Genomic DNA, 25157 nt, shown 5'->3' on the forward strand with positions numbered 1-25157 from the left:
CGTACCTTTTGTCTTCTTCCTCTTTCTCCATCTCTCCTCCACTCTCAACTTTCCTTCCACCAAAAATGACCTGATATTCCCTGTCTTTCCCCGTAGAACATGTACATCCTTAACTCTTCCTACTATTCTCCTGGTTACCACTATATATTCCATTAATGCCCTATCTACCACCCTTCCATCCACCACCCTCTCCCATGTGTACTTGTGCTTGAATTTCTTCCTAAGCACTGTATTTGCTATCATCAACTCTCTTTGTAGACACATCTCCACCATTAACTCTCCATTATGATTTTTTTTTACTGGAGTTCCACACTTCCCAACCACACTCTATTGGTTCCTTTCCAACCCTAGCATTAGTCTCCCAATACCACTACATTGACATTTCTCCCTAAACCCTCTATGCTCTCATTTAAATCTATCCAAAAATCCTCTCTTTCCTCTACGCTCTTCTCACTACCAGGCCCATATGCACGTACAAAGACCCACATTTTCCTTCCCAGTTTCACCTTCATTCACATTAACCTTGAAGAAACCTCCTTCCACTCCATCACACACTTATCTATCTCTTCACTTACTAGTATAGCTACTCCTTCTGTTTTGATGGAATCATACTTTGCATGTATGTAATGGCAGATATTTGTTCTTGGAATGATTTCATTATTCTTATTAAACAATGATTTTTGAGCAGGTGAATTCATGTCCCCCTGGTATCATCCTCACACACCCCTGGGGCAGCATCCCTCCCAAGTTTGAGAACCATTACTTTAGAGTGATGATGTGTATGATGAAAGTTCTTTTGTAATAGTAATTTGTAAATTAAGGAAATTTTAAATGAGAAGGGAAATTTTACAAATGAATTATTACAGGGCTTGAAAGAATTTGGTGAGAGTGTTGCTTGTAATCTGATGGGGCAGCGACCTGGAAGCACACAGCCTATCTCCGTTCCCATCACTTCTAATCAGCCTACAGTTGGTGTTGTTACCATTCTTGACACTCAGGTACATAGTTGAATTTTAGTTGTTATATGATGTTTGTAGTTTGGATTCACAAATAATTGAAAACATTACCCAAGCAGCCTGCGGCTGCATTTGGTCTTAAGACCATTCTTGTTACTTGGGTACATAATTGAATTTTATGTTCCTATATGATATGTATGTATGTATGTATGTATATATATATATATATATATGTTATTATTAGAAAATATTAGAATTTTTATTTATTTGTTTATTTATCTATTTATTGATTTGTTTATTTTAGATATTAGCTGTGTTAATTTGGAATGTATGAAAATTTTCATCCCTCACTAACACTTCATCTTTTGACAGCGGGTTGCTCATGGTGAAGTTACCCTTAATTCATCAGTGGAGGGCATCATTGCACATTTCACTGCACATCAAGGGTCACCAATTGTGGCCCTGCAGTTTGACCCATCAGGGATGCTCCTATTGACAGCAGACAAACAAGGTCATAGTTTCCACCTCTTTCGTATCTTTCCCCATCCACTCACTTCCGCCCAGACAGCAGTGCACCATCTTTACACATTATACAGAGGAGATACTACTGCTAAGGTATTGATTTACAATGACTTGCTCATCATATTACCATTTGTGGCATTTAATTACACTTCTCATGAATTTTTCTTTCACTGTGTTAATCTACACAATGAAAGGGCTGTTAGTAATGTTTCACCATATGTAAATTTGAAATGATTATGTTGTAGAGTCACCCCAGCCAAATAGATTTGTCTTATACTTAGAACTGTTATAAACTATTGAATGTAAGGAGTTAACTACATGTTGGGGGATAAACCAAACTATTTTTCAGTTATTTTTATTATTAATTTGAATTTGATACTGAGGACATGTTGGGTTATTTTCCAGGTGACAGATATTACTTTTTCACTAGACTCTCGTTGGGTTGCTGTGTCAACTCATCGAGGGACAACTCATGTATTCCCCATAACACCATATGGGGGAAATATTGGTGTGCGAACACACACTTCAAAATGTGTTGTTAACAGGTATGATGTGTTTTATTTGTATTAACAAGTGTTGGTTTCATCTTGTTTGTATTGAACTCATTATTTATTCAGGGTGGATAGTTGGTGGATGAAAAGGGTGTGCAATAAATAATTACCTGCAAAGCAAGGTGGCTAGGCATAGGAGAGGAAGATTCTCATCCTTTTCATTTTCTTTATATTTGTCCTTTTCACTCTTCACTTTAACCATGCAAGTGTAGCAGGAAAAGGTGGAGTGAAGGTGGAGGTAGAATGTAGATTGAGAGAAGCGAGTAAATGCCTTGGTGGATTAAAGAGTGTAATGAGGAATAGACATTTAGGAATGGATGCGAAGAGGAGACTGTATGAAGGAGTGATTGTGCCAACAGCACTGTATGGGGCAGAAACGTGGAACATAAGAGAAGAAGAGAGAAGGAGTTTGAATGTGTTTGAGATGAGGTGTTTGAGAAGTATGGTGGAGGTTACTAGGCTGGATAGAGTGAGAAATGAGGAGGTGAGGAGGAGAACAGGGTTGAAAAAGGAGCTGGGAGATAGGGTTGATGAAAGAATATTAGGATGGTTTGGACACATGGAAAGAATGAGTGAAGAAAGACTAGTAAAAGAGGTATGGAAGGCAGATGTGGAGAGAGTGAACATGAGGGGACGTCCTAGGATGAGGTGGATGGATGGGGTGAAGGGGGCTTTGGGGAAGAGGGGAATGTCTGTTGAGGAAGGAAGGGAGAGGACGGAAGACAGAGGTGAGTGGAGAATGGTTGTATATGGATGATGTTGTGATTGCATGAGGAGGAATGGGCGGGGGGGTGGGGGGTGGGGTAGTATGTGTGAGTAAATTTTGACGCAGCCCGAAGGGATTTCTCCCCGTCCTCTCCTTATATGCAAGGGGGGGTCGCCGATTAAATGAAGCGGCCTTGCTGTGGATGTGCTGTGTCTTGCGACACTGCTTCTGACCCAGGGCGGTGGGCAAGGTGCAGGGATGACCCGTCATCCAGGAGGTGCTCAGATGAGAGGGAGGGTGGGAGGGGTGTGGAGTGTATTCAGGGATGAAATGCGTGGGAGTGTTTTTATGCCTTTCCCTTTTTGGCTACCTCCCTTGAAAGGGGGAAAAAGCCTTGGTATATGTATGTATGTATGTACTTTAACCATGCAAAGATTGTATCTCATCACTTTCCTGAGAATGCTGACCATTCATTTCCAATGCAACCCGCTCATGGAACAAATCATTGGCCTAGTAGATACTTTTTCTCTTAACTCTTTCCACCACTTGTGCACATTTTTGCTTGCTTGATATCCTAACTTCACTTTTATTTTTAGGAGATATGCCCCATGGGGCTACAGGGAGAAGGATGCCTAGTCCTAATCCCCGTCCCTTTCTTCTCGCCTCTTACGATCCAAGTGGGAATACTTGGTGGCAGTATTCTTTTCCCCCACCACAGGGAATTCCCCCATCACAGAAAGAGAATACTCAGAGAAATGGTACAGGACAGCAACAAGGGGTTGGGTGACAGCATAACGGAGGGACAGTCGTAGTATAAAAGTCAAGGTGCAGGGATGACCCGTCATCCAGGAAGTGCTCAGATGAGAGGGAGGGTGGGAGGGGTGTGGAGTGTATTTAGAGATGAAATGGGTGGGAGTGTTTTTATGCCTTTCCCTTTTTGGCTACATCCCTTGAAAGGGGTAAAAAGCCTTGGTATATGTATGTATGTATGTATGATATCCTAACTGAGCTCATAGGGTCTGTTCATCCCATCTACCTGCCTTTTCCCTAGGATTTCTCTTGCTACCACCACCACCACCAGTTTGTGTCCTCCAATCATGTTTCCTTCAATAATGATAAGTGAGGAGGAGAGTGGGAGTGGAAAAGATGGCAGATAGGGCTGATGAAAGATTATTGGGATGGTTTGGATACATGGAAAGAATGAGTGATGAAAGATCAGTAAAAGAGTTGTGGAAGACAGAGGTGGAGGGAGTGAACATGAGGGGACATTGAGCAAGAGGGGAATGTCTGTTGAGCAAGGAAGGGAGAAGGCAGGAGGTAGAGATGAGTGGAAAATAACTGTGTAGATGATATTCTTATGCAAGGAAGGGAGTGATGGGGGATGGGTGGTAGGGGGTGCTTATGTGTGAATGATATTTCGATGTAGCCTGAAGGGATTTCTCCCTATCTCTTTCTGCATGAGGGGATAGGAAGGGGGGTTGCCGATTAAGTAAAGCAGCCTTGCTGTGGATGTACTGTGTCTTGCTGCATTGCATTTGACCCAAGACATTTGGCAGATGCAGGGATGACCTGTCATCCATGAGGAGCTGAGATGGGAGGGGTGGAAAGGGTGGTGGAGGGGAGTAAAATGGGTGGGAATAGGTTTGTGCCTCTGGCTTAGCTACTTCATTTATAAGGGTAAAAAAGCTCCTGGTATATAGATTTTTACTGAATGGAAAACTGCAATTCCTTGGGCCCACCCATAAATATCTCTGGGATGAAATTCTGGACTGTTGTCTGTATTGTTTTAGTGTCCAGCCATAGTACTTGGGTCAGATGCAATGTAGCAATACATAGCTCTTCTACAGCAGGGCCTAACAGTCAGAACTGGTTAGCTGCCACTGATCCATTATATGGTGACCTCCGTCCACTTTCACACTAGTTTTGTAAGTATTTTTCTCTAATTCTCCCATATGTCCAAACTCTCTCAGTATTTTTTGACTAACCCCTTCGATACGATGACGCCTATGTAGGCGTCATGAGGAGCAAGTGGGTACATGAGGATGCCGATGTCGGCGTCTTGATTATATATATTGTAGTTGTACCTGCGTGACCCCCCATACTCTGTAAACTGGCTTCATCATTTTCTATGGTTATCAAAATTCATGGGTGAAAGAGGACGAGCAATACAGTGGTAACTTCATTTTTTATAATGCGATTATTATGACGCAACATCGCACGTCTGGCAGCTAATGTTGCCCGCGAGATTTTGGCCCGTATTGAAGGTGTTAACCCAGTCTGCTAGCTCTCTTTCTGTCTCTATTCTCTGCATCACCTCCACATTTCTCACTATCCATCGTTGTAACCCCCACCATACATCTTTAATAATTCATCTCAAATATGTGTACACCTACATACCAATAGGTCTCTTCTCCCAGACATTAATAAAAACAAGTAGTGCACTCTTGTTGATGAATATTATTTACCCTTTGTTGCAGATTAAGTCGCTTTCAGCGTAGTGCTGGCTTGGATGACACTCCTTCATCAGGCCGTAATTCTCCAGTGCTCTCAGCTTCTCCAGGAGGATCTAAATTCTTCTTTGAGCCAAGTCCAAACATGGCATATCCAAACCCACGCTACCCACCATATCCAACTCCCACAGTAGTGAAACCCTTGGCACAGCTTAGGCAACCATTGCTACAAAATTTAATTGGTAAGATTTTTATTTACTCAAATTGTGCATGGTTGTGGTACAGATGAAAGTAAAAGGGAGGAGATTGGCAGTATGTTTGTGAGAAGGAAGATGGATTTGTTTGCATTAAGTAAAACTGTTTGAAAGGAAGGTAATTTTAAGTTAGTTTGGAGGATGTCGGGAATGTGGAAGTGGGTGAGGGAGGGAAGGAGTGGCTCTGCTGATAAGTGATGAGAGAGGAAGGAAGTATCTTCAAGGCTAATGTGGATGAAGGTGAAACTGGGATGGGAGATGTAGGTTTTTGTAAATGCATATGGACCTGGTAGTGAGTATGTAGAGAAAAGGAAGTTTTTTTTTGGATAGATTTAAATGAATACTTTGAAAGTTTTGGGAGGAATGTCAATGTAGATCATAATGCTAGACTAGGGGATGAACCAATAGATGAAGTGTTGGGAAGTTTGGAGTGCCAGGTGGCAAATCATAGTGGAGGGTAAATGGCAGGAATGGGTTTAGAAAGAGTTGATAATAGCTAACACAAACTTTAAAAAATTAAGCATAAGTACTCAACAATCAGGAAAACATACACCTTATGAATTATACAAAATAAAACAGTGAGAACAATAACAGAATACATTGAAATCATTCCAGTAGAACACTTGCACACAAAAACCAAAATCCTCCCCATAGAACACCACAAGAGCCCTCAACCCTATTCCTACATCACAAACACAATCAACTGATTGAAAAAAAAAGAGGAGAAATTATGCCACCTGCATACTACTCAAACACTAACCTGTACCATACAATACATCCATACAAAAATCTACTATTGTATCACAAAACAAGCTCTTCAAGAACTGGCACAAAACTTAGTAAACTGTCAAAAAAAAACACAAAAAAAACATCAGCCCAACAGAAAGATCCCTCTCAAATGAAGCAAGAACCACATCGGCCTGATTGTACTTAGGTTAACTTTCAGCACTATGAGAATACCAGCACAGATTAGGGATGGTTATAGAAACAAACTACCCCAGATTCAACCATCACATAGAGGACACTATACCTCAAGTTATGCTGTCCCATCCTGGCCATATCTAGACAGCAACATAATGGTACTTCCTTGAGGGACTTGCGTGCCAGTCCAGTGGCTGTTCCTGGGAGTTAGGGAGCTGTAGATCTTAAACAAGAAACCTGGAGCAACATATAGAGTGATAAATAATAATTTAATGAAGTGTCCTTGCTGTGGATGTGCTGTGTTTTGCAACACTGCTTCTGACCCAGGGCAGTGGGTGAGATGCAGGGATGATCCATCATCCAGGAGGAGCCAAGATAAGAGGGAAGGAGTGGGGTGAATGTGAGAGGAGTATGTGGGGATGGAATAGGTAGGAGTGGATTTTATGCCTTTGTTTTTTTTTTTGCTACCTCTCTTGTAAGGGAGAAAAGGCTTTTGGCATATGTATGTATGTGAATAGAAGACTATCTCTGGACACCATAAAACTTAAATTATATTTTATACAGAAACAATTGCTTCTGGTCCATCACCAAGTCGAAGCCCACCTGGAAGTAAAACACCTAGATCTCCAAGTGGTGACTATGTCATTAAGGTATGTTATTATAGATTTTATTTTATTGCATTATCATTTTGTTTTGGATTGAATTTGCCTCCTTGCACTGCATTTCTTTGGTTTTAAGGTCACTGTTGTTAGTAGACTTTTCATGTGGAATGTCTGACAAAGGACATAGTAGTTATGGTGGAATGACTTTTGAAATTGTTAAGTACATGTCTAAAGTTGGGTTTCTCAACCAGGGCTCTGCAGATACCATACAGGGGGTTGATGAGATCATAACCACATGTGTAAGATTTTTTATTTTGTAAAGATTTAGAAAAAAATGATACATACATACATATACATACATATACCAAGGCTTTTTCCCCCTTACAAGGGAGGTAGCCAAAAAGGAAAAGGCATCAAATCATTCCCACTCATTCCATCCCTGAATACACTCCACACCCCTCCACCCTCCCTCTTATCTTAGCACCTCCCGGATGACGGGTCATCCCTGCACCTTGTCCACTGCCCTGGATCAGAAGCAGTGTTGCAAGACACAGCACATCCACAGCAAGGCCGCTTTATTAAATCGGCAACCCCCCCCCCTCTCCGTCCCCCCATGCATAAAAGGAGAAGACGGGGAGAAATTCCTTTGGCTGCGTCAAATTTTGCTCACACATACTACCTCACCCCCATCCCCCCGCCCATTCCACTTCATGCATCACAACATCATCCATATACAACCATTCTCCATTCACCCCTGTCTTCTGTCCTCTCCCATCCTTTATCAACAGACATTCCCCTCTTCCCCAAAGCCCCCCTTCACCCCATCCATCCACCTCATCCTAGGACGTCCCCTCATGTTCACTCCCTCCACATCTGCCTTCCATACCTCTTTTACTAGTCTTTCTTCACTCATTCTTTCCATGTGTCCAAATCATCCTAATATTCTTTCATCAACCCTATCTCCCAACTCCCTTTCCACCCCCGTTCTTCTCCTCACCTCCTCATTTCTCACTCTATCTAGCCTAGTAACCCCCATCATACTTCTCAGACACCTCATCTCAAACACATTCAAACTCCTTCTCTCTTCTTCTCTTATGTTCCATGTTTCTGCCCCATACAGTGCTGTTGGCACAATCACTCCTTCATACAGTCTCCTCTTAGCATCCATTCCCAAATGTTCCCTACAAAAAAAACCTTATCTAGTTCTGGAGATAAGTTAGGGGTCCTCATAACATATTGTAAGACCTCTTCAATATAAGTAAAACATTCACAAGTATATTAGCTGTTTGATGTATGGTGATGCATCACCATATGTATAAGATATAAAATTACAGCTGTTATACTTGTTCTCTTTCACCCAGAATGTTTATAAGCACAGAAAATGAGATCAAGCCTATTCACAGAATATGGGGGTCACTCAGCTATAATTGCTAAATAAATATCAGGATGCCGACGCTAGTATCCTCATATACTCACTCACACCTCATGGAGCCTATGTAGGTGTCATTGTGTTATAGGGGTTAAGGGGGTTGCAGAGATAAAGGTTGAGAAATCCTGGTCCAAGGGAAGGAAGTGTACCAATAGATTTGGTATACATGTACTTTGGAAAGGGTAAGGAAGTTTGTTGGGCAGTCATGGACTTGGAGAGAGCATTTGATATTTAACAGAGAGGCACTTTGTTTTATTGTGTATGTGGACTATTAAAGGGAGCCAAATGAGTAATAGGGCATGAGGATAACAGGGATGGCCCTTTGTCCACAAGGAACTAACAAATGTGTGTGGGATAGTTAGCTACCTTCCTTAGATATAGTAGGATATGTGTGATTATTGGGAATGGAGAGTGAATTATGTGTGGGGTTGTTAAGGCTGTGTGATGTCACCATTGTTTGTTAATATATATGTATATGTATGGTAGGTAAATGTAAGAAATGTAGACAGGTGTGTGATATAGGTGAGGTTGGGGTGGATGTGGGAGGTTATGTCTAGGAGGGGGTGTTTGTGAGGTATTTAGTCTAGTGGTCAGTCTTGAAGAATTTTTTTAGTGATCTGAGTGTGAATGTGTTCTTCTTTGGATGTATTGTGTGAAACTGGGGGTAGAGTGTTGTATATGTTTGAGGTAGCCAAAACAAAAGACACACTCCCACTCTCATCAATTTCATTCCCACCCATGCCACTCCCATCCACTATCCTTTCTTCCCTCTCATCTTAGCTCCTCATGGATGATGGGTTATCCCTGTATCTCACCTACTGCCCTGGGTCAGAAGCAATGTAGCAAGACAGTACATCCACAGCAAGACTGCTTTATTTAATTGGCACACCCTCCATCCCTTTAAGCAGAAAAAGAGAAGACGGGAAGCCCTTTGGGCTGTATCAAAATATCATTCTCCTTTTATGCAATGGGAGGACGGAGAGGGGGGTCGCCTATTTAATGAAGCGGCCTTGCTGTGGATGTGCTGTGTCTTGAGACACTGCTTCTGACCCAGGGCAGTGGACAAAGTGTAGGGATGACCTGTCATCCAGGAGGTGCTAAGATACGAGGGAGGGTGGAGGGGTGTGGAGTGTATTCTGGGATGGAATGGGTGGGAATGATTTGATGCCTTTTCCTTTTTTGGCTACCTCCCTTGTAAGGGGGAAAAAGCCTTGGTATATGTATGTATGTATGTATATAGGCACTCCCTGCCCCCCTTCCCCATCCCCTGCCCCTCCCTAGTATTACAGTATCATTTATACACAGCCATTCTCTACTCACCCCTATCTACTGCCTTCTCTCTTCCTTGCTCAACAGCCATTCTCCAATCACCCCTATCTCTTGCCTTCTCCATTACTCAACAGACATACCCCTCTTGCTCAACGACCCTTTATATGTTTGTATGACATGAGATGAGTGAATGATGATGAGGGCTCAAGCATAGAAATGTATACTAATCATTTTCATATGATATCCTAAGGGAATTTCAGTTTTTGGAGGAGGTGGATGGCTTTAGATACTTGGGTGCAAATGTGGCAGGAAAGGGTGAAGATGGAGGTAGAATGTAGATTGAGAGAAGCAAGTAAATGCCTTGGGGGATTAAAAATTGTAATGAGAAATAGACATTTGGGAATGTATGCTAAGAGAGATTGTATGAAAGGGTGATTGTGGTGACAGCACTGTATGGGGGAGAAACATGAAATATAAGAGAGGAAGAGTTTGAATGTGTTTGAGATGAAATGCTGGAGAAGTATGGTAGGGATTACTAGGCTGATTAGAGTGAGACACAAGGAGGTTAGGGGGAGAGTGGGGTGGGAAGGGAGTTGCAAGATAGGGTTAATGAAAGAATATTGGTATGGTTTGGATACATGGAAAGAATGAGTGGAGAAAGATTAGTAAAAGAGGTGTGGAAGGCATAGGTGGAGGGAGTGAACATGAGGGGGCAACCAAGGATGAGATGGATGGGTATTGGGAAAGATGGGAATTTCTGTTGAGGAAGGAAGGGAGAAGACAGAAGATAGGGGTGAATGGAGAATGGTTATGTATGCATGATGCTGTGATGCATGAAAGGGATTGAGTTGGGAATGAGGGAGTATGAATGAATGTTATTTTTACACAGCCTGAAGGGATTTCTCCCCATCTCTTTCTGCATGAGGGGACAGAGAGGGGGGTCACTGATTAAATGAAATGGCCTTGCTGTGGATGTGGTGTTTTGCTACATTGCTTCTGACCCAGGGCAGTGGGCAAGATGTGGGGACGACTTGTCATCCAGGAGGAGCCAAGAAAAGAGGAAAGAGGGGTGGTGAATGGGAGTAGAGTATGTAAGGGGGGAAAAGCCATTGGTATATGTATGTATTTGCATGTGGTTTTGGTGTGTCCTGTTATTATTTGCTTTATTTAGTATAGTTTAGTTTGTAAAGTATTTATATTTGTTATGTTTTACAAAATTTCAGTATTTGCTAGAGTACAAGTAGTTGTGTGTGCACTAACCTTGTAGTTCACAGCAGTAACAGAAATGGTTTTTACAGTTATCATAAATTTGATTAGTGGTAGCGATATATATATATATATATATATATATATATATATATATATATATTTGTACCTTTTTTGAACTTTTGATTCTAATATTTGCTTCAAAAATTCATCATTGTATCAGTATTACAATTACTTGATGATTATACAGGTAGCAGCAATGTTTGGAGGACCTCGAGGTTGGTTAGCTGGCTCGCCAACAGTTCCCCATGAAAAGCAGCACAATCGCCCAATGGATGTCCTGTTTGTTATGGCTTACCATGGAAATTTGATTGAGTACCAACTGGATCCAAGACCCATTGCTGGAGTTCCAAAAGACAAGATTACAGATGACTCAAAAATTGAATTAGATGTAGGTTTTGGTTCAGAAGTTCTAGTCTTAACAGTTTCAGAATTGATTGTTTTCTTTATATGAGATTTACAAGGAATGTGGAAGGTGAAACTGGGAAAGGTGGTGTAGGTCTTTGTAAGTGCATATGGGCCTGGTAGTGAGAAGAGTGTAGAGGAAAGGGAGGATTTTTGGATAGATTTAAACGAGTGCATAGAGGGTTTAGGGAGAAATATCAATGTAGTGGTATTGGGAGACTTCTCTTTTTCTGCATGAGGAAATGGAGAGGGGAGGGGATTGCCAATTAAATGAAGTGACCTTGGTGTGTCTTGCTACACTGCTTCTAATCCAGGGTAGTGGGAGAGATGGGATGACCCGTCATCCAGGAGCAGCTAAGAAAAGAAGGATGGAGGGGTGGTGGAGTATGTGGGGATGAAGTGGGTGGGAGTGGATTTATATCCTCGACTTTGGCTACCTCCCTTGTAATGGGATAAAAGCCATTTGTATATGTACAATGAATATAGAAACATAGAAAAAGTTTGCAAATTATACCTAACTAATGCGGTATGTATTGTAGGTACAGGCAAGTGCCCAGTGGCTTTTAGTGAGAGAGTCAACCAGTGGTGAAATAAGACCACCATTGGACCACACTTCTCCTCTCCTTACTCCACTTACTCCACGACAGCGATCTCTCTCACCTGCACATTCTTTGGAACATGATGACCCAGAAGAAAGATGGATGGCCCAGGTAAGGAAATAGTGTAGTAGTTGTATAGGTTTGAATGATTAGTGCTTATTCATGTGTTTTCATAATTGTTTTTGTGCCATGGTCATTTTGTAATATGTGACTTAATTTTGCTAAAAATTATAGCAGTGACTGGTTGTACATTTCCTAATTGGATATTGATGATATTATCACTATTACTATTACTACTTTTACAATTACTGTTGGAGGAGGAGGAGGAAATGGACAGTTTTAAGTATTTGGGGTCGGATGTGGCAGGAAATGGATGAGTGGAGTTAAGAGGTAAAATATAGATTGAGAGAAATAAGTAATGTCTTGGGGGATTGAAAAGTGTCATGAGAAATAGGCATCTGGGAATGGATGGAAAAAGATTATATGAAGGGGTGGTCATACAGACTGTATGGGACAAAAACTTGGAATTTAAAAGAGGCTGAAAAGAGAAGTTTAAATGTGTATGAGATGAAAAGTCTGAGAAGTATAGCAGGGGTGACTAGGTGGGAGTCGTGGGACAGAGTGAGAAACGAGTTTGTGAGAAGGAGAGCGGGGGCAGAAAGGGAGCTGGCAGATGGAATTGATGAAGGACTGGGATGGTTTGGACACATGGGAAAAAATGAGTGAAGGAAGATAAGCAAAAGAGGTGTGGAAAACAGAGGTGGATGGAGTGAACTTGAGATGACCAAGGATGAGATGGTTAAGGACTTTGGGCAAGAATATCTGTTGAGCAAAGAAGGGAGAAGGCAGGGGATAGAGGTGAATGGGGGATGGTTGTGTATGGATTTTATTTTGACAACCTGAAGATATTTCTCCTCATCATCTCTATTTCCCACTTGAGGGGATTGGGAGGGAGGGTTATTGCTGTGGATGTGCTGTATTTTGCTACATTGCTTACAACCCAAGCAGTGGGTAGGAGACGGGGATGGCCGTTCATCCACAAGGATCTAAGGTAAGAGGGAGACAAGGGTGGTAGGTGGGAATGGGAGTGGTCTTTGACTTGGCTACTTCCCTTATAAGGGGGAAGAAGCCTTTGGTATATAGTTAGGGGGATAGATTGTTATTGGTGATGCTGATTTAATGAAGCGGCCTTGCTATGGATGTGCTTTGTCTTGCGACACTGCTTCTGACCCAGGGCAGTGGACAAGATGTAGGGATGACCCGTCATCTAGGAGGTGCCAAGATAAGAGGGTGGAGAGGAGTGGAGTATGTTAGGGATGGAATGGGTGGGAGTGGTTTTTATGCATTTGCTTTTTGGCTACCTCCCTTATAAGGGGGGGAAAAAAGCCTTTGGATGTGCTGTGTCTTGTGACACTGCTTCTGATCCAGGGCAGTGGACAAGGTGCAGGGATGACCCGTCATCCAGGAGGTGCTAAAATGAGAGGGAGGGTGGAGGGGTGTGGAGTGTATTCAGGGATGGAATGGGTTGGAATCATTTTATGCCTTTTCCTTTTTGGCTACCTCCCTTGTAAGGGGGAAAAAGCCTTGGTATATGTTTGTATGTATAATTTTTTTCAACTGATAAAATGATTATCTTCAGATAGCAGATGTGTACGCACATTTAGCAAAGTACTAGTCCAGTGCATCTCTATTCCATTAGTATTTGACAAAAGTTAGAATATAAAATTATCTCTGAGGGAAACATGTTTTTTGTGTTGTTGTTGTTCCCTAGGCTATCTGTCCGAGTACTCCCATTTTTTCGTATGTTATATTATGTCTTGCATTTAGTTATTGCTCTTGAGTACTGGAGTATTTACTGCATTGTAGCATCCAGACAATACTTTAAGGACTTTTTAGGGCTTGTACAGAACATAGCTATGCATCATTTTTCCATGTTGGAGTAAAACCTCTTTTCATAAAGGCATTAAGATTTGTATTAGTGTGACTTATACATGGATAGGGTAGAGTGAGATGGGATGGGATACTTATACATGGATGGGGTAGTGCGAGAGGTAAATGCAAGAGTAGTGGGTCAGGGATTGGAAATGGTTAAAGAAAATGGAGAAAAGTGGGAGGTGAGCCAGCTGTTGTTTGCTGACGACACTGTGCTTGTGGCAGGATCGGAGGAGGGATTGAGGAAGTTGGTGACAGAGTTTGGGAGAGTATGTGATAGAAGAAAGCTAAAGATAAAAGTGGGTAAAAGTAAGGTGATGAGATGTACAAGGGGTGAAAGTGGCAGTAGACTGGAAGTGAGCATTAAGGGAGAGCGACTGGAATGTGTAATGAGGAATAGACATTTGGGAATGGATGCTAAGAGGAGACTGTATGAAGGAGTGATTGTGCCAACAGCACTGTATGGGGCAGAAACATGGAACATAAGAGAGGAAGAGAGGAGTAGTTTGAATATGTTTGAGATGAGGTGTCTGAGAAGTATGATGGGGGTTACTAGGCTAGATAGAGTGAGAAATGAGGAGGTGAGGAGGAGAACGGGGGTGGAAAGGGAGTTGGGAGATAGGGTTGATGAAAGAGTATTAGGATGGTTTGGACACATGGAAAGAATGAGTGAAGAAAGACTAGTAAAAGAGGTATGGAAGGCAGATGTGGAGGGAGTGAACATGAGGGGACGTCCTAGGATGAGGTGGATGGATGGGGTGAAGGGGGCTTTGGGGAAGAGGGGAATGTCTGTTGAGGAAGTACGGGAGAGGACAGAAGACAGGGGTGAATGGAGAATGGTTGTATATGGATGATGTTGTGATGCATGAGGTGGAATGGGCGGGGGGGGATAGGGGGTGAGGTAGTATGTGTGAGCAAAATTTGACGCAGCCCGAAGGGATTTCTCCCCATCTTCTCCTTTTATGCATGGGGGGACGGAGAGGGGGGTCGCCGATTTGATGAAGCAGCATTGCTGTGGATGTGCTGTGTCTTGCGACACTGCTTCTGACCCAGGGCAGTGGACAAGGTGCAGGGATGACCCATCATCCAGGAGGTGCTAAGATAAGAGGGAGGGTGGAGGGGTGTGGAGTGTATTCAGGGATGAAATGGGTGGGAATGATTTTATGTCTTTTCCTTTTTGGCTACCTCCCTTGTAAGGGGGAAAAAGCCTTGGTATATGTATGTATGTATTAGTGTGACTGTCCCCTTGAGCCTATTCTATTAAATTTCTATGACTATCTTATTCATCTCAAGTCCCCCTATGCTTGTCTGGAGAAAAATATTGGGATGGTTTGGGTGCATGGAAAGAATGAGTTAGGAAAGGTTTGCCAAAAGAGTAAAGAAGGCATGGGTGGATGGAGTGAACTTGAGGGTAAGACCGAGAATGAGAAGGATGGATGGGGTTAAGGGGCCTTGAACAAAAGACAAATATCTGTTAAACATGGAAGGGAGAAAGCAGTGGACAGGTATGAGTGGGGAATGCTTGTGAATGGACTGATTTGACAAGACCTGAAGAGATTTCTCCTTGTCTTTGTAATTTTCTGCATGGGGGAACAAAGAGGGATGGTCACTGTGTAAATAAAGCAGCCTTATTGTGGATATGCTGTGTCTTGCTGCATTGCTTCTGACCCAGGTAGTGGGCAGGAGAAAGTGATGACTTTTTGTCCACAAAGAGCAAAGATGATAAGTAATGCATGCCTTGGAAAAAGAGTCCCTTGGTATATAGATATCTATATAGTAAAAGGCTTCTTTCACTTTATGAGTGAGGTAGTCAACTAAGGTATGCACACACCTTCCACCTATCCCACACCCATCTATCATCTATTTGCTTTCCCACCATCCTCTTGACCTTGCAGCGAAGGTCAAAGGGATGGCAGTTTGAACCCTGCCACCATCAAAGTTGAACCAAGGGAATGGTTTATTAAATTCCATGCTACAAAGTCCTCTGACAGGGGCAATGTCCTAGCCTCCCAATAGGGAAGAGTTTGTGATGTTAAACCATATCATCATCATCGTTGTGGATGAAAGGCCATCCCTGTCCCTTATCCACTGTCTGGGTCAGAAGCAATGTAGCAAGATGGAGCACATCCACAGCAAGTCCCAACAGCTGAAGCTGGTTTACCCTCACTACTTCATTTACTTTGAGACCCTCCTTGTCCACTGATGAGTAATTAGATAGGATGAGAAATCCCTTCAGCCCACATCAATTTATCATCCATTCATAACCATTCACTGATCCCCATCTTTTGCTCTCCCTTCCCTGCTCGACAGACATTCCCTTTTCACCCCATCCATCCATCTCATTCTCTGTCTTCCCCAGAAGTTCATTCCATCCTCCTCTTCCCTCAAACTCTTTCCTAGTTTTTCTTTACTCATTCTCTCCATATACCCAAACTATTCCAGTATTCTTTGGTCAATCCTATCTACCAGCTCCCTTTATTGATTTTATTTATTTATTTATTTTTATCTTTTATTCCTACAGGTGGAAATTCATACTCATGCTGGACCCCATCGACGGTTATGGATGGGACCACAGTTTACTTTTAAAACTGTTCAAGCTCCTGTAGGGAGCAGAGGAGGGGATGGACATGGTGGACTAGGAGGTACATGTGAAATTCCCCTCTCTACACCTCCAGCCACTGGGAGGCCCCCAAGGTCTTCTCCTGTCAACATGCCAGGCTCTGGTGGTGCCAATGTGCCTGTATTAATTGAAGCAGGATCTCTCAGTAAGTTTCAGCATTTTGATTCTGGGTGAGAAATGAGTATATGAGGAATAGTTGCAAAGAAGAAATGGGGAAGCATGTAATAGGTGTAGAGTAAGGAAGGTGGAAGGAAAGAGGTGAGGAATCCAAGAAGAGATTGGATACGAGGTGAGGTAGGTGTTTGACAGAATTTTCAAATGAATAAAAAAGTGTTTTGGAAGGCAGTGAATAGAATAATAATAGGTGTGTTGGATGAAAAGGGAATCCAAGAGGAAATTGGATATGAGGTGAGGTAGGTGTTTGACAGAATTTTCAAATGAATATAAAAGTGTTTTGGAAGGCAGTGAATGGAAAAATGATAGTTGTGTTGGGTAAAAAAGGGAGTGTAAAAGGTACAGTTGGCAGCTGTTTATGGAAGTGAATGCAAAATGACAGAGTATCTGAATGAGTTGTTGAATGTAACTGAGGATATGGAGGCTTTGTGGCAATGGGAGATGCCAGGTGTATGACTGATGGAAGATAGTGCATTAGAATATTTGAAAGCTGATATGGCACTGGGTTTAGATGGTATTCATGTGGAATGAATAGTAATAGTGGAATGGTGGGTAAGATTATTTAACAAGATTTTGTAAAGGAAGGAAGTATAGTGGTGAATTAGAGGAGTTGGTGTATAATTCCACTATATAGGCAAAAAGTGTTTGTGTTAAATGTATTACTGCAAATGATAATATATTATGATTTTTTAAATTATATACCCCATGTGGTACAGATAAGAGTAAAAGGGAAGAGTATAAGAAGCTCAAAGAGGAGTGGGAGGGAGTGAAGGATAGAGTAGAACTAGGAGTGGAGGAGGACTGGGGATGGTTCAAGGAGAGAGTCATAAGGTGTGCAAAGATGGTGTGTGGAACAAGGAGGGTGGGAGGAAATAGAAGGAAGGGTAGTGAGTGGTGGGATGAGGAAGCAAAGAAGGATGTAGAAGAGAAGAAGCAGGCTTTCATAGATTGGCAACAAATTAGGACAAGGGAATTGTAAGAGAGGTACAAAGTAAAGAGAAGGGAAGTTATTGTAGCATGCAGTTGATACTTTAAGGTCAACATGGGGCACCCCTATGGACCAGAGCCACACATCATTTTGTCTGTGATAGAGGAAGACTGTTCATAAAGAAATGATGACACTTTTATTATACTACGACTGTCCCCCAACCCCCTGTTACTGTCCCGTACCATTTCTCTGAATATTCATTTCCTTTTTTCGCCTACCCTGTGGTGGAGGATAGAATGCTCTCACCAAGTCTTCCCATTTGAGTTGTAAAAGGCGACAAATAATGAGATGGGGGTTAGGACTAGGAATCCTGCTCCCTGTAGCCCCACAGGGGACATTCCTAAAAAAAAGTAAAGCCATAAGAAGGTCTAGGAGTTTTCCAACGAGTACCCTAAGGTTTTGGTCTTTTAATGTGCATGGATGTGGTACAGATAAGAGTAAAAGGGAAGAGATAGGCAGTATGTTTGTGAGAAGAAAGATGGATGTGCTGGCTTTGAGTGAAACTAAATTGAAAGGGAGGGGTGAGTGTGAGTTTGGGAGTGTAGCTGGGAGGTTCTCAGGAGTGAAGAGGGGACGAGGGAGAGAAGGGGTGGCTATACTAGTAAGTGAAGAGATAGGTAAGCATGTAGTGGAGTGGAAGGAGGTTTCTTCAAGGTTGATGTGGATGAAGGTGAAGCTGGGAAGGGAGATGTGGGTTTTTGTGTGTATGAGACTGGTAGTGAGAAGAGCGTAGAGGAAGGGGAGGCTTTTTGGGTAGATTTAAATGAGTGCATAGAGGGATTAGGGAGAAATGTCGATGTAGTTGTATTGGGAGACCTTAATGCTAGGGTAGGAAATGAACCAATAGACGGAGTGATTGGGAAGTATGGAGTTCCAGGTAAAAATCATAGTGGAGAATTGATGATGGAGATGTGTCTTTAGAGTTGATAATAGAAAATACAGTGTTTCGGAAGAAAGTCAAGCATAAGTGCACATGGGAGAGGGTGGTGGATAGAAGGGTGGCAGATAGAGCATTAATGGACTATATAGTGGTGACCAGGAGTATGGTAGGAAGAGTTAAGGATGTACATGTACTAAGGGGAGAGAGTGGGGGAACATCAGATCATTTTCTGGTGGAAGGTAAGTCGAGAGTGGAGAATAGGTGGAGAAAGAGGAAAAGGGCAGAAGGTAGGGAGATACTTAGAGTGTACTGCTTAAATGAGAAGGAGTATAAGAAGCTGAAAGAGGAGTGGGAGGGAGTGAAGGATAGAGTAGAACTAGGAGTGGAGGAGGACTGGGGATGGTTCAAGGAGAGAGTCATAAGGTGTGCAAAGATGGTGTGTGGAACAAGGAGGGTGGGAGGAAATAGAAGGAAGGGTAGTGAGTGGTGGGATGAGGAAGCAAAGAAGGATGTAGAAGAGAAGAAGCAGGCTTTCATAGATTGGTAACAAATTAGGACAAGGGAATTGTAAGAGAGGTACAAAGTAAAGAGAAGGGAAGTTAAGCATAAGGTAAAGGAAGGAAAGCAAAGAGGAGAGCAGATGTGAAATAGGATAATAAAGTAATAAAAAGATGCTTTGGAAAGAAATTAAAAGAGGAAGAGGAGGCAGATCAAGTAGAGAAGAAAAGGTAAAAAGTGTAGATTAAGAGATGATAATGGAAGAGAAGGCAGTGAGAGGAAGGTGGGCAGAAAATGAAAGTGATGAGTGAGGAAAATGGAGGAGAAATAGGGAAAGATGAAGTGAAAGCAGCTGTTAAGATGATGAGAACAGGTAAGGCACCTGGGTTGGACGGATGCCATGCAGAGTGTCTGAAGAAAGGAGGTGCAGTTGTGGTGGACTGGGTGGTGAGGTTGTTTAATGTTTGTTTAAGAGAGGGTAGAGTGCCGGAGGACTGGAGGAGTGCCTGTATAGTTCCACTTTACAAGGGAAAAGGGGACAAGTGTGAATGTAGTAGTTTCAGAGCGATCAGCTTGTTCAGTGTAGTTCGGAAGGCTTATGGGAGGGTCTTGATTGAGAGGATTAGGAGAGGAACAGAGGGAGTAATTGGTGAGGAACAGTGTGGTTTTAGGACAGGTAGGGGTTGTGTAGATCAGATTTTTGTGGTAAGACAGATATGCAAGAAAGCTATAGGAAAATATAAAGATGTTTTTTGGGCTTTTATGGATCTGGAAAAGGCTTATGACAGGGTAGACAGGAAGGCACTGTGGGAGGTGTTGCAGATATATGGGATAGGAGGAAAGCTGTTAAGAGCAGTCAAGAGTTTTTACAAGAGTAGTAGAGCTTGTGTTAGGATTAGAAATGGAGAGAGTGTGGGGTTTGAGGTAAAGGTGGGACTTCGTCAGGATGTGTTATGTTGCCATAGCTGTTCAATTTGTATATGGATGGGGTAGTGTGAGAGGTGAATGCAAGGGTTGGAGATGGTTAAAGAAAATGGAGAAGAGTGTGAAATAAGCCAGTTGTTGTTTGCTGACGACACTGCGCTTGTAGCAGGATCAGAGGAGGGATTGAGGAAGATAGTGACAGAGTTTGAGAAGGTGTGTGAAAGAAGGAAGCTGAAGATAAATGTGGGCAAAAGTAAGGTGATGAGATGTACAAGGGGAGAGAGTGACAGCATGCTGGAAGTGAGCATTGAGGGAGAGAGACTGGAGGAAGTGGATAGTTTTAGATACTTGGGTGTGAATGTGGCAGGAAAGGGAGGAGTGGGGGTGGAGGTAGAATGTAGATTGAGAGAAGCGAGTGAATGCCTTGGTGGATTAAAAAGTGTAATGAGAAATAGACATCAGGGAATGGATGCTAAGAGGAGGTTATATAATGGATTGACTGTGCTGACAACACTGTATGGGGCAGAAACATGGAACATTAGAGAGGAAGAGAAAAGGAGTTTGAATATGTTTAAGATGAAATGTCTGAGAAGTATGATAGTGGTTACTACTAGGCTAGATAGAGTGATAAATAAGGAGGTGAGGAGGAGAACAAGGGTGGAAAGGGAGTTGGGAGATAGGGTTGAGGAAAAAGTATTAGGATGGTTTGGACACATGGAAAGAATGAGTGAAGAAAGATTAGTAAAAGAGGCATGGAAGGCAGAGGTGGAAGGAGTGAATATGAGGGGTCCTAGGATGAGATGGTTGGATGGGGTAAAAGGGGCATCACGAAAGAGAGGAATGTCTGTTGAGGAAGGACGGGAAAGGACAGAAGACAAGGGTGGGTGGAGAAGGGTTTGGTGTGGATGATGGTGTGATGCATGAGGGGGAGTGGGTGGGGGGTAAGGAAGTATGTATGAGAAATAATTTGACGCAGCCCGAAGGGATTTCTTCCCGTCTTCTCCTTTTCTGCATGAGGGGACAGAGAGGGGTTCACCGAATTAATGAAGTGGCCTTGCTGTGGATGTGCTGTGTCTTGCAACACTGCTTCTGACCCAGGGCAGTGGACAGGATGCAGGGATGACCTGTCATCCAGGAGGTGCCAGGATGAGAGGGAGGGAAGAGTGTGGAGGGGAGTGGAGTATGTAGGGGATGGAATGGGTGGGAGTGTTTTCTATGCCTATTTCTTTTTGGCTACCCCCCATGTAAGGGGGGAAAAAAAGCCTTTGGTATATGTATGTATATATGATATACATATACCACATACCTTTTCCTTCACATACATATATATCTACATATTTAGATCATATTGGTTAAAAGTTAATAGTATTGTTATTTTGGCTACACCAGCAAGCAGCCATGACCAGTCTCCACGGCTGACAGAACGGTTCAGTGGTGATGATCCTGAAACAAAAATGACTCAGCTTCGTCAAAACCTGGCAGATGCAATGTTAGACACACATGGTCATGGACCTGGTAATGCAGGTAAGTTATATATTTCATTGAAACATACTGTGCAAAGCTGTTTTATGTTGCCTTTAAAGTTTAGTATGTTCTTTTAATAAGTTTTTAATGTAAGAGATTTTTTCATAAAACTTGCTTATTTGCTTGCTTTTTTAATATAAAATCTTTGTTTTCATTGAAAATTGGTAAATAAGTACGAATGTAGGTAAAAGATAATAGTCATGTATATTTAGTATTAATAATTCTTTTTGAATATGTATAGTGGTGTGCACTGCTTGTTTTGGTTTTGAAATAATCAGGATTTTGTAAGCTTAGGATTTTATAACCAAAAGTAACTGAATTAGATTTGTAGGAGCCCCAGTTGGCTCAAGGGTAGTGCTCGTTTCACACACGAATGACTCTCCAACCCCCAAACCTTTGGCTACATTGCTATCTTTAATGCCCAGAGGTCACATTGAATGCACCTACCTGTGAACAAAAGTTGTGGGTCTTACATAGTGTGCATGTAATTCACCTCCCCTAACATAAAATGGGATATACTAGGACTCAAAAGTCACAATAAATATTGAACAAGAAAAGTTTAATTAGTTAAATATCATTTAAACTTGACAAACAAATTGTTTATGCCTCACTCAAATACACATTCAAAACCTGGTTCTCTTTGATCAAGAACACACATGAAAAGTAAGACAATCAAAGGAATAATTCCTGGTTATACCCACACTGTATCCATTGACCAATGAATTTGGTCAGTGTTTTGCCCCAAGTCGCTCTTGTAGAAGACCCATGGTCCCTGGCCAGGCCCACATATTGCTGAAGAAGGATATGTTGTACAGCCATCTTGATAGGGGGATCAATCAGTCAATCCATTGCTCCTTATCTCTCTTGTAGAATACCTGTGGATAAGGTGAGAGCAGGGCAGTGTTTAATGAAGTGTTTAGTATCTTCTGTGTGGTGATTGCATCTAGAGTAATTTGGATCTATGGTGTGTGTGTATGTGCTTCTGAGTAGGGCTGATGTCTGGGGGAATATGGTGTTTCATGGGATTTGGGGGGTCATGGAGTGCTTGCATTGTGATCTGGGTATGTGTTTCTGTATGAACTGTTGTGGGGTACCAGTGGGAAGTTTTTGTAGATATCAGCGTAGTATGATGATGGCTTTTATGATGGATGGAGAAGTCAGAAGGAGAAGGAGCACAAGAAGAAGCTGAGAGAGGAGTGGGAGGGAGTGAAGAATAGAGTAGAACTAGGAGTGGAGGAGGAATGGGAGGAGGAGGGAGTCACAAGGGAGTGCAAAGGTGATGTGTAGAACAAAGAGGATGGGAGGAAATAGAAGGAAGGGTGCTAAGTGGTGGGATGATGGAGCAAAAAGGGTTGTAGAAGAGAAGAAACAAGCATGCCTTAGCTGCAACATAGGATGAGAGTCATATGCAGAGCAGGGCATGTTACTGCTGGACAGGTAGTGCATTACTGTCAATGCATTACTGAAAAATCTGGGGTGCATTACTGTCAATGCATTATCAATTTTAATTTTCATTAGACTGATTTTGATGAAAAAAAATGAAACGGAGAAATATTTACTTATGAATATTCTCAGTAAAATAATACTTGAACTACAACGTTAATATTCCCTATTTTAAAACAATCAGAGCTGGGCACTTGCATTACTGCTAGTGTTACTACGTTACTAATGCACTGCCTCTCCAGCAGTAACGGGCCCAGCTCTGGTCATATGAATATAAAAGGTACAAAGAAAAGAGAAGTAAAGCATAAGATAAAGGATGCAAAAAGGATGTTTTGGAAGGAAATTAAGAGAGGAAGGGGAGGCGAATCAAATAGAGAAGAAAAGGTAAAAGGTGCAGATGGAGAGATGGTAATGGAAGAGATGGCAGTAAGAGGAAGATGGGCAGAGTATTTTAGGAAAAGGTAAGGATGTTTTTTGGGCCTTTATGGATTTGGAAAAGGCTTATAACAGGGTAGACAGGAAGGTGCTGTTGGAGGTAGTGGATATATATGGGATAGAAAGAAAGCTGTTAAGAGCAGTCAAGAAGTTTTATGAGAGTAGTAGATCATGTGTTCTAATTAGAAATTGAGAGAGTGAGTGGTTCGAGGTAAAGGTGAGACTTTGTCTGAGATGTTTCATGTTGCCATAGCTGTTTAATTTGTATATGGATGGGGTGGTGCAAGAGATAAATGCAAGGGTAATAGGCTGGGGATTGCAGATGGTTAAAGAAAATGAAGAAAAGTTGTTGTTTGCTGACAACACTGCACTTGTGGCAGGATCAGAGGAGGGATTGAGGAAGTTAGTGACAGAGTTTGGGAAGGTGTGTGAAAGAAGGAAGTTGAAGATAAATGTGGGTAAAAGGAAGGTGATGATATGTACAAGGGGAGAGGATGGGAGCAAATTGGAAGTGAGTATTAAGGGAGAGAGACTGGAAGAAGTGGATAACTAGATACTTGGGTGTGAATGTGATGGGAAAGGGTGGAGATGGAGGTAGAATATAGATTGAGAGGAGCAAGTAAATACCTTGGCAGATTAAAAATTGCAATGAGAAATAGACATTTGGGAATGTATGTTAAGAGGAGATTGTATCATTGGGTATTTGTGCCGATAGCACTGTATGGGGCAGAAACATTTGATATAAGTGAAGAAGAGAGAGAGAATTTAAGTGTGTTTGAGATGAAATACCTGAGAAGTATGTTAGGAGTTACTAGGCAGGATAAAGTGAGAAATGAGGTGAGGAGGAGAGTGGGGGTGGAAAGGGAGTTGGGAGATAGGGTTGATGAAAAAGTTTTGGGATGTTTTGGGCACATGGAAAGAATGAATGAAGAAAGATTAGTAAAAGAGGTGTGGAAGGAGTGAACATGAGGAGGCAACCAAGGATGAGATGGATAGATGGGGTAAAAGGGGCATTGGGAAAGAGAGGAATATCTGTTGAGGAAGGGAGAAGACAGAAGATAAGAGTGAGTGGAGAATGGTTGTGTATGGATGATACTTTGATGAATCGAAGGGATTGGGTAGGGGATAGTGGGGTGTGTGGGAGTAGTATGGATGAATGATATTTTGACGCAGCCCGAAGGGATTTCTCCCCATCTTTTTTTCTGCATGAGGGGACGGAGAGGAGGGGTTGCTGATTAAGTGAAGCAGCCTTGCTGTGGATGTGCTGTCTTGCTGCATTGTTTCTCACCCAGGGCATTGGGCAAGATGCATAGATGACCTGTCATCAACGAGGAGCCAAGAGGGAGGGAGGGTTGGTGAGGTGGAGTGGAGTATGTGGGGATAAAATGGGTGCTAGTGTATACCTTTTGAGAGAGGGTAGAGTGCTGGAGCACTGTAGGGTTGCCTGTATAGTTCCACTTTACAAGGGAAAAGGGGACAAGTGTGAGTGTGGTAATTTCAGAGGGATCAGTTTGTAAAGTGTAGTTGGGAAGGCGTATGGGAGGGTTTTGATTGAGAGGATTAGGAGAGGAACAGAGGGAGTGATTGGTGAGGAACAGTGTGGGTTTAGGACAGGTAGGGGTTGTGTGGATCAGATTTTTGTGGTAAGACATATGTGAGAAAGCTTTAGGAAAAGGTAAGGATGTTTTTTGGGCCTTTATGGATTTGGAAAAGGCTTATGACAGGGTAGACAGGAAGGCACTGTGGGAGGTATTGCAGATATATGGAATAGGAGAGCTGTTAAGAGCAGTCAAGAGTTTTTATGAGACT

General features: G+C 42.3%; 1 protein-coding gene across 1 annotated transcript in view; it reads left to right on the forward strand.

Annotated features, from left to right (window-relative positions):
• The window catches only part of LOC143021779 (BCAS3 microtubule associated cell migration factor-like), a gene marked incomplete at its 3' end in the record, with an annotated part of 41863 nt that extends 20393 nt beyond the window's left edge, over positions 1-21470 (forward strand). The window contains 9 exon segments of the mRNA XM_076179500.1: positions 867-998; positions 1329-1571; positions 1884-2023; positions 5213-5427; positions 6925-7010; positions 11117-11317; positions 11871-12041; positions 16384-16627; positions 21336-21470. Of these exon segments, the coding sequence (XP_076035615.1) occupies positions 867-998; positions 1329-1571; positions 1884-2023; positions 5213-5427; positions 6925-7010; positions 11117-11317; positions 11871-12041; positions 16384-16627; positions 21336-21470 (1567 nt within the window).
• Between the last annotated feature and the right edge of the window lie 3687 nt (positions 21471-25157).

The sequence above is a fragment of the Oratosquilla oratoria genome, chromosome 42 (genome assembly GCF_046742065.1).
Source record: "Oratosquilla oratoria isolate Oo_2021 chromosome 42, ASM4674206v1, whole genome shotgun sequence".
NCBI classification, from domain to species: domain Eukaryota; kingdom Metazoa; phylum Arthropoda; class Malacostraca; order Stomatopoda; family Squillidae; genus Oratosquilla; species Oratosquilla oratoria.